This window comes from Sinocyclocheilus grahami, unplaced genomic scaffold, assembly GCF_001515645.1.
Source record: "Sinocyclocheilus grahami isolate Dianchi unplaced genomic scaffold, SAMN03320097.WGS_v1.1 scaffold357.1, whole genome shotgun sequence".
Classification (NCBI taxonomy): domain Eukaryota; kingdom Metazoa; phylum Chordata; class Actinopteri; order Cypriniformes; family Cyprinidae; genus Sinocyclocheilus; species Sinocyclocheilus grahami.
In genome coordinates this window covers 922,253-932,258 of record NW_015505536.1, presented here as the reverse complement: position 1 = coordinate 932,258, position 10,006 = coordinate 922,253, and the positions used below count along the sequence as shown (strand labels likewise).

General features: G+C 38.2%; 1 protein-coding gene across 1 annotated transcript in view; it reads right to left on the bottom strand.

The window, feature by feature from the left end:
• LOC107548898 (noelin-3-like) overlaps positions 1-9,709 on the bottom strand; it is a 20,091-nt gene extending 10,382 nt beyond the window's left edge. The window contains exon 1 of the mRNA XM_016229754.1: positions 9,417-9,709. Coding sequence (XP_016085240.1) covers positions 9,417-9,485 — 69 coding nt within the window. The 5' untranslated portion in view covers positions 9,486-9,709. The remainder of the gene's footprint in view (positions 1-9,416) is intronic.
• Between the last annotated feature and the right edge of the window lie 297 nt (positions 9,710-10,006).

The following is a 10,006-nucleotide window of genomic DNA, read 5'->3' as shown; positions in this document are numbered from 1 at the left end:
AGAGACCAGATGCTAGGAGCTGTGCCCCCTCAGGGGCCATGCCCACAGCTTTCATAACTCCGGGCGGGGGTGAAGAATGGCACCCCCCGCCTGAGAGAGGAGGTCCCTCCTGATCGGAATCTCCAGCGGAGAGCCGTCGAGGAGGGACACCAAGTACGAGAACCATACTCGGGCCGGCCAGAACGGGGCTACTAGCAATAAACGGACCCCATCCCGGTGTACCCTCTCCAGAACTCCCGGGAGCAGAGCGATCGGGGGAAAAGCGTACAGACGAAGACTCGGCCACATCTGCACCATGGCATCAAGCCCCAGTGGAGCTGGATGCGTGAGGGAGAACCAGAGCGGAGAGCCTAGCCGCTCTCATCAAATACAGCCAGGCGAGAGCGGAGCATACGAAGCAAGAGTAACTCGCAGTGATGACCGTGCATGCTTCGCTCCTAAACAAATGACACACAAATCGTGTGCATCACCTGCCTCCAGATATCGTGGGCAGGGAAAAACACAGCATTTGTAATGCCGTTCGCGCGCCATGACATTTTCATGATTGTTTTTTATATATGCTTGTGCGGACAGACAACAGTAAATAGACAGACACATACACAGAGCGCTACTGAAGAGAAGAAGCTGGTTTGCACTCTGCTGGATGCGCTTTTATACTTTCTGGTGCTTACATCACCCCGCTTGTGACGTCTCGCTGCTCCATTGGACTGATTTAACACGTGCTTCAGAACGTGGTCACGCAAGGATGTTCCCAAAACGACTCGACGCAGCTCGAGTTCCTGAAGGGGAACCCGTTTAGACCATGCGCCCGGGTGCGCCGACCGTTTTCCCATCGTTAAACTAGCAAAAGTGGATTCGGACATGCCCTGAGTGCACCTGCGCCGTGCGCTTTGGACCATGCACTTAGATCGTTAAAATAGGGCCCTAAATATTTCACATAAGTCATATGGACTGCTTTTATGGTGCTGTTGCCTTGAAACCTTTTAAGCAATGGTGAAAAAAGTCATACCGGTTTGGACTGACATGAAGGCGAGAAACTGACTGAATTTTTTGTTGTTGTTATTTTATTGTGCTGTAGGCATGTAAATAAATATGACAGATTTTATCCACTGAGTGAATTCAGAGGAATGTCATTTAAAATTATTTTTCTTGTGCAGTCTTTAGATCACCTTTAACAACAAGGCTATGGTGCGAATGCTAAAACCCACGGTTGTCTTTTATATGAAGCATGCAAAGGCCTTGCTAACTGTTAAAGGCTTGTTTTTGCGGACTACAACAGTCAATCAGGCGTGCAATTACCCCCAGACAGGAGTTTCTCAGGAGATTAATGAAATAAATCGCTTAGGTGGACTGAAAAGCCAGGGAGGCCAAATCATAAACCTGCTTTTATCTATTGGAAATACTGGACCTGAGTGCCTGTGACATCATAAAGTGGGCGTGTCCCTGTCAGTCACAATAATGCCAGTGTTCTCTCGCTCTAATCGACTTGCACTGTAACTGATCCAATTCCCCAGCTTTGATGTATAATTTGTACAGTCGAGTCTGAGAGTTGATATGCGAGACGTGTAACTGTGCACTCAACGGATCCACAAATACAAGCAGGGCTTAAAAAATAAACAAAAACAATACAGGAAGAAAGAATTGGGATAGCGAAAAGACAGGATGGAAAACTATAGGGAGGTTTTGAGGATTCACTTGAGAGGACAAAAAGATAAGCTGAGGACAGAGGCATCCCATGTCATACATGCATGTGCACACACTGATTTTACTGCTGCCATCCTTGACTGCCCCTGCTTCTTCTTCTTTTTTCTACCACTGGTACATATTTTCAATTTCTTAAAAAACATTTTCTTCTCCATAGATGATTTCTTTTGTGTTGCAAGTTTGACATTGCTGTTATACAACAGTTCAATTAACAAGACGTTAATACGGAGTAACTTACATTTTAGACACAAACTTGCCAGTTACTTGTAGATTTTTGCTCCGCCAACAAAATAGTTACAAATGAAGCCTAAGCAACACACAGGAGCATTACTTAAATCATTATTGTTGAACAAATCAAATTAATTAACTGAATGTCTGATTTTTTTATTTTCCGTTTCTGAATGAATGTGCTTTTTAAGAATCAGGTGAATGAATAATAACTCACTCATAAAGAAGGCCACTAGTTTATTTCCTGAATGAATTTGTTTTTAAACAAATATGTACATTATTGATTCAATGACTTACATATAAAGATAGTCACTTGTTTTGATCATGAATTAATCAGTTTTGAATAAAGTATATCAGAGTAAATTCATTACAAAGACGGCTGCTTGTTTCATTCAAACATTAGTGTTTTTTGAATGAATTGGTTAAGTGTATAATTCAATGACTCGCATATAAAATTAAGTCTTTTTTAATTCCTGAATAATTTGGAGTTTTTAATGAATCGGTTATGTGAATGGTGACTCGTTCATAAATGCAGCCACTAGTTTAATTCCTAAATGAGTTCAAGTTTTGCATGAATCAGTTGAATGAATGATGACTCACTCATAAAGACAGTCACATCTTTCAGTCCTGTATGAACTGGTATTTTGAACAAATCAGTTGAGGGAATCGATTGACTCACTCATAAAGATGGCCACTACTCCTGTTCCTACATGAATTGGTGTATTTTTAATGAATTGGTTAAGGGTATAATTCAATGACTCATAAAGGCAATCTTGGTTTGAGTAAATGGTGACTTACTCTGACCGTGCATGCTCCGCTCCTAAACAAATGACACACAAATCGTGTGCATCACCTGCCTCCAGATATCGTGGGCAGGGAAAAACACAGCATTTGTAATGCCGTTCGCGCGCCATAGACTTTTTCATGATTGTTTTTTTTTAATTTTTTTTATATATGCTTGTGCGGACAGACAACAGTAAATAGACAGACACATACACAGAGCGCTACTGAAGAGAAGAAGCTGGTTTGCACTCTGCTGGATGCGCTTTTATACTTTCTGGTGCTTACATCACCCCGCTTGTGACGTCTCGCTGCTCCATTGGACTGATTTGACACGTGCTTCAGAACGTGGTCACGCAAGGATGTTCCCAAAACGACTCGACGCAGCTCGAGTTCCTGAAGGGGAACCCGTTTAGACCATGCGCCCGGGTGCGCCGACCGTTTTCCCATCGTTAAACTAGCAAAAGTGGATTCGGACATGCCCTGAGTGCACCTGCGCCGTGCGCTTTGGACCATGCACTTAGATCGTTAAAATAGGGCCCTAAATATTTCACATAAGTCATATGGACTGCTTTTATGGTGCTGTTGCCTTGAAACCTTTTAAGCAATGGTGAAAAAAGTCATACCGGTTTGGACTGACATGAAGGCGAGAAACTGACTGAATTTTTTGTTGTTGTTATTTTATTGTGCTGTAGGCATGTAAATAAATATGACAGATTTTATCCACTGAGTGAATTCAGAGGAATGTCATTTAAAATTATTTTTCTTGTGCAGTCTTTAGATCACCTTTAACAACAAGGCTACGGTGCGAATGCTAAAACCCACGGTTGTCTTTTATATGAAGCATGCAAAGGCCTTGCTAACTGTTAAAGGCTTGTTTTTGCGGACTACAACAGTCAATCAGGCGTGCAATTACCCCCAGACAGCAGTTTCTCAGGAGATTAATGAAATAAATCGCTTAGGTGGACTGAAAAGCCAGGGAGGCCAAATCATAAACCTGCTTTTATCTATTGGAAATACTGGACCTGAGTGCCTGTGACATCATAAAGTGGGCGTGTCCCTGTCAGTCACAATAATGCCAGTGTTCTCTCGCTCTAATCGACTTGCACTGTAACTGATCCAATTCCCCAGCTTTGATGTATAATTTGTACAGTCGAGTCTGAGAGTTGATATGCGAGACGTGTAACTGTGCACTCAACGGATCCACAAATACAAGCAGGGCTTAAAAAATAAACAAAAACAATACAGGAAGAAAGAATTGGGATAGCGAAAAGACAGGATGGAAAACTATAGGGAGGTTTTGAGGATTCACTTGAGAGGACAAAAAGATAAGCTGAGGACAGAGGCATCCCATGTCATACATGCATGTGCACACACTGATTTTACTGCTGCCATCCTTGACTGCCCCTGCTTCTTCTTCTTTTTTCTACCACTGGTACATATTTTCAATTTCTTAAAAAACATTCTCTTCTCCATTTTTTTACAAGTTTGACATTGCTGTTATACAACAGTTCAATTAACAAGACGTTAATACGGAGTAACTTACATTTTAGACACAAACTTGCCAGTTACTTGTAGATTTTTGCTCCGCCAACAAAATAGTTACAAATGAAGCCTAAGCAACACACAGGAGCATTACTTAAATCATTATTGTTGAACAAATCAAATTAATTAACTGAATGTCTGATTTTTTTATTTTCCGTTTCTGAATGAATGTGCTTTTTAAGAATCAGGTGAATGAATAATAACTCACTCATAAAGAAGGCCACTAGTTTATTTCCTGAATGAATTTGTTTTTAAACAAATATGTACATTATTGATTCAATGACTTACATATAAAGATAGTCACTTGTTTTGATCATGAATTAATCAGTTTTGAATAAAGTATATCAGAGTAAATTCATTACAAAGACGGCTGCTTGTTTCATTCAAACATTAGTGTTTTTTGAATGAATTGGTTAAGTGTATAATTCAATGACTCGCATATAAAATTAAGTCTTTTTTAATTCCTGAATAATTTGGAGTTTTTAATGAATCGGTTATGTGAATGGTGACTCGTTCATAAATGCAGCCACTAGTTTAATTCCTAAATGAGTTCAAGTTTTGCATGAATCAGTTGAATGAATGATGACTCACTCATAAAGACAGTCACATCTTTCAGTCCTGTATGAACTGGTATTTTGAACAAATCAGTTGAGGGAATCGATTGACTCACTCATAAAGATGGCCACTACTCCTGTTCCTACATGAATTGGTGTATTTTTAATGAATTGGTTAAGGGTATAATTCAATGACTCATAAAGGCAATCTTGGTTTGAGTAAATGGTGACTTACTCATAAAGACAGCCACTATAGTTCCGTTCCTGAATTAACCATTGTTTTGCACAAAGTGGTTGAAGGCACAAAGGCGATCACATGTCACCACCTACTGGCAAAACTATATAACTTGCAGAGCGACTGAAAAATCCCCACCACTAATGCAGACTGACAGCCTGTCTAAACCAGTAGTGAAATTGCTTCTATTTTGCATTGCAGTATTTTCTGAAATACAGTAATTTATGATAAATGCAGCGCGAGGCAGTTATACACGTACCTTACATTACAACATCAGCAGTATCTCAACAAAGCACTTCAGTTATAAAATGATGGATTTTTTTTACAGTCACACAGAGTACGACATTCATGTCCATTTCCATTAAAGTTGATGAAAACAAATCGCGCATGCCATCCAGACAGAGAGAGAGGTTTGAAAAACAGAATATATCACTACAGAGCATGGAGGAATATACAATGACCATCCAGGTACTGATGATCATGTCTTTTAAATGGACTCCCATTTCTGTCCTGATAGTGGAAATCATGTTTTTAAAAGTGACTGTTATGACTAAATTCAAATAGTTCATTTGAAAAAGTTTGTTGGGGAAAAAATTTGTAAAGTTGTACATTTGTGTGTGTGCTGCTCACACACTAGTAAATGCAAGGGTTCATGTCTGATATTTGTACGGTGATAATTAAATACAAAGCAGAAAAAACAGTCCTCTAATATTTTGTTCTCACTAGTATTTGGCTCTGCCATGCTTTTCATCAAGTGCTGGTATCAACAAAACCTGTTTGAAAATTAAAAGGCTTAGTTGCTGCTTACAGAAATGGCAATTCTTTTTTTCTTTCTCCCTTTCTGTGGCTTGCTTACTCTTGCTTTCTTGTGCTCTGACCTCTATATCTGAGTACACTTCTGAAAGCTAGCGAGGCATAGAAAGATAAAAAAGGCTTTCATTCATTATCAGCCATCTTTTTAAAGTCTCAGCGATAAATCTGTACTGTAGAGTAAAAAGTCAGGGTGTGGCAGTGTTCGTGCATAGCAGATTTGTTATTTATTGTACGGGTATGATGGTTTATTCCATTCATCATACGTGTGTACTACGGTTATCGGTACTGCTAAGGTAAATGAAAATACATGTGTATGCGGTGACTTTCATTCATTCATTGTTGTTCGTAATGTTCGGATTGGAAAAGTAGATAGTCAGCAAGCATATTTCTTCTGATTTCATAAAGTCATCTATGCTCTGGATATCTTTTATGAATGTCACATATAGGCTACATCAATATTTTGATTGGATTCTGGGTCAGATAGTGAAAAATATTCACAACTGTTATTTTAGTATCATTGAGATACAGTATAGTTTTAATTATCATTTTAATTAGTTTTTATTGTTGTATTTTGTTTTTTATTTTAAAGTTGGTGATTTTGTTGTGTTTTTATAATTTTTATTATTATTATTTAATATGTCAATATAGTTTTAATTAATTACTATTACTATTTCTGTTTTAGTTATTAGTTATTATTAGTTATTTTAGTACATCAAGTTAATGACCAATTTATTCCTCAGAAACTGGCTGAAATAAAATGTTTTTGTATATTTTATTTTATTTTATTTCAAGTAATGCAAATGTTTGTGGTTTTAGTTTTTTGTGAACTAGAAAAGTCCATTCCTTGTGGATTTTCCTTATGGGCAAGGAAGGGGATTTTCTTCACCTAAATTCCAGGAGGTCATAAATGGATCGGGTGTCAGGGTTACCATGGAATCAGGGGCCTGTTCCGGCCACTCACGGCTGTTACAGAGTATTTGTTAAATCTAGCTAACAAAATATATATTGTGTGTTTGGGTGGTCCAGACGCTACAGTAGAGTAGCACTTCTTGATTGTAATTTCTCCAATCACAAATGCAGACAGAGTTTTATGTTTACGTGGCGCGATGCAATGCAACGCAACGCGTAAAAAGACAGTATAAGTCATTATAATCAGTAATTATGTCCCCACTGGATGCAACAAATGCCTCGTTTGTAATGGGTTTTAATGTTTATGTCTCGTCGCTCCGGCCTCAACAGTATGTGAGGGGCATAACATTTCCGTCTCACGCTTGAGGTATTTGGCCAATCACAATGCACTGGATAGCTGGCCAATCACAGCACACCTCGCTTTTTCAGACCGATGAGCTTTGTACAAATCGACGCGTTTCAGAAAGGCGGGGCATAGAGGAGAAACAATAATGTACAGTATGTGGAAAATAATGTGTTTTTTTTACTTTAAACCGCATAAACACATTTCATTACACCAAATACACAAAATAATGTTCTTTTTAGCAACATCATATGATCCCTTTAAGAAACATAATGACACTGGATCAATACATGACTGAATTGACTTTTCCCTTCAAACTCGTACAAAAACTGTCCTGCTATAAAACTAAACTCTGAATGTTAAATGAGGTGAAGGTTTGTATTATTATGGATCCCTTTACCAACATTAGAAAGCTGTATCCCGTAGGTGTGTAATGCGATTTGTCACCATAAAAAAGCGCATTTCAGCACATCAAATTAATCATCATGAATCACTCATCCCACAAGCAACAACAATGTAATTAGAAGCCCATTAAGCTAACGTCCATTCAGTTTCATAGTCAAACAGCTCAAACACCCTCTTGCTGGGGTCTATGGGGGATTTGCAATTTTCTTTTGTGTGAGTGTTTATTTATGGACCTTTTGACATTCTGAAGAATTTCTATGAGGAGGTCAAAAAGCCAGCATAGAACTACTAGCAAGGTTGTTCATTGGTTAAACAAATGGTTCCGACTAAAAGCAATTCATTGTCTAGTCCATGCAGACAAATGTCTGTATGTGATTAGTTCATTTCAGCACCACGGCAGTGTGGACAGCTCCTGTCCACCTATGACTAAACAGCTGAAGCACATCAACACACTCATTTTAGCACTTGTTACATCTCCTCATGGGGATTTCTTTTAGCAGAAGTATCTTTAAATTAAAATATCATGCAGTTTTATTTGAAAACACTGCATGAAAAGAGATAACTGCTTCAAAAAATCAGTACATTTCATGAAAATGCTATTCACAAACTAAATTTAATATATATTTGATTATATATTGTATTTAAATTTTATAAGTTATTATAATATTATATATTTTTTATTTTATTAATATTTCAATACCAAAATGTAAAATTTTTTGTTGTTAAGGCTATAATCAACTGAATATGAATATGACTGTGTAAATCCAACATAATGAAAATAAGCAGTTTTAAATTGACATGCATTTCCTTTGAGTCCCGTTCGTCCCAGGGTGCACTGGGCGTGAAAAATTATGGTTGCATTTTCTAACTGTTTGCCAATTTTATTTATGCTGTTGTTGTCACTTGTTGGTTTGTGCATCTGTTTGCATTTAAAATGATCAGATTGTTGTTACCTTGTCTTGTTTCATCTGTGTATTACATTTTAGGTACTCAATGCATATTTTTTTGTCACGTTATGTGATGAGTATTCATGTGATGTTGTCATTAGACAAGCACTGGGATTTTCAACAAAGGAAACAGTTTGCTTATCACCTGACACAGCATTTTCAAAAATATTCTTAGTTAATCAATCTAATTAAAAATGTGTAATACTATTCATTAACGTGAAAGTTGTTTTGCAACAGTTTTTTCCCCCTGTTCTCTGCAGTTGCTCATTTTGACTATTCACTTTTGTGGAGCCCATTTGATTAATACTTTTAAACATTTTATTTAATTAATAATATTGCTTTATATTGCTTCCTCTATCATTTTTTCAGTGACAGGTTATTTTGCTTATTTACTGTGCTTGCCAGTGGACTAGAATTTAGCATTAAACCATTATATTCACTGGCTGGTGAAATCATAAGTATGCATCTTATGAATCCCCACTGATGAAAATGTAAAAAAAAAAAGATCTACAAAATTCACATTTCCAATGCTTATAAATATCTGCTGCATGTCACTTTATCTATTTGTAACTCACTAATGCATTCCTAGCAAAACTGGAAAACATCTGGAAAGACAAATGGTGCTTCATTCATGCTTGAATAAACCAAAGTTTATTATCTGTGGACCTCAGATGCAATAGATTTATTTTCCTACAACACGTACATGTCATGTATTATATGATGTATAACACTGAGGACTCCAGTGTTGAGGACCCCGTTATGTTAAACAATTCTATACCAAATTACATCTTTGAAGCGGCAGAAGGCAACTTGCTATAATTTAAAATAATAAATCATTTATTTCCCACTAAAGCATATGTAGTCAGTTTCAGATATACTCACACAGAGAAACAAAAATGAAGAAATGCATTATCCTGAAATGTTTTAGCTTGCAACTCATCACATCAACTTACCATGGATGGATACAGTCCGAAGACAATGAGGAAAAGCAGGGGATTTAATGCACCGAACAGAAGGATCATGCTGCCACGGCTCTATCGCACTTTTTTGGCGTTAATATCGCGTCCTCGGCGTGGCAGATGATGCCCGAACAGAACAGGGCGAATAGATCCACATTCATTACCGTGCTACTCCGCCGCGCGAGCTCCAGCGTGCAGCCAATACTGAGCGCGCGCTATCCAAAGTTACGACCGCACGCGCATGAGGATTCAGCAGACTGCGCGCGAGAGCCAGCACTACCAAGGAGACCTTCACAGCGGATGTGACATCATTCCATTATTCCAAACGTTAACTTGTTGAGCAACGTTGGCGAGTGCATGCGGCCGCTGCAGCGTCAATACACTAGCATTCCAAATGCACGCAACACTTGGCTTTGTGAGCTGAAATGGTCATGTTGTCACGGTCACCTGTAGTTCTTAGGACAAACGTACACGGATAAAGTTCCACCTAAAATTGCATATAAGCTACAGTGGGCTCCAAATGTCTGTGATCACATTCAAAAAAGGGAAGTCTGTTTGTTTAAACTCATTAAAATAAAGTTGTT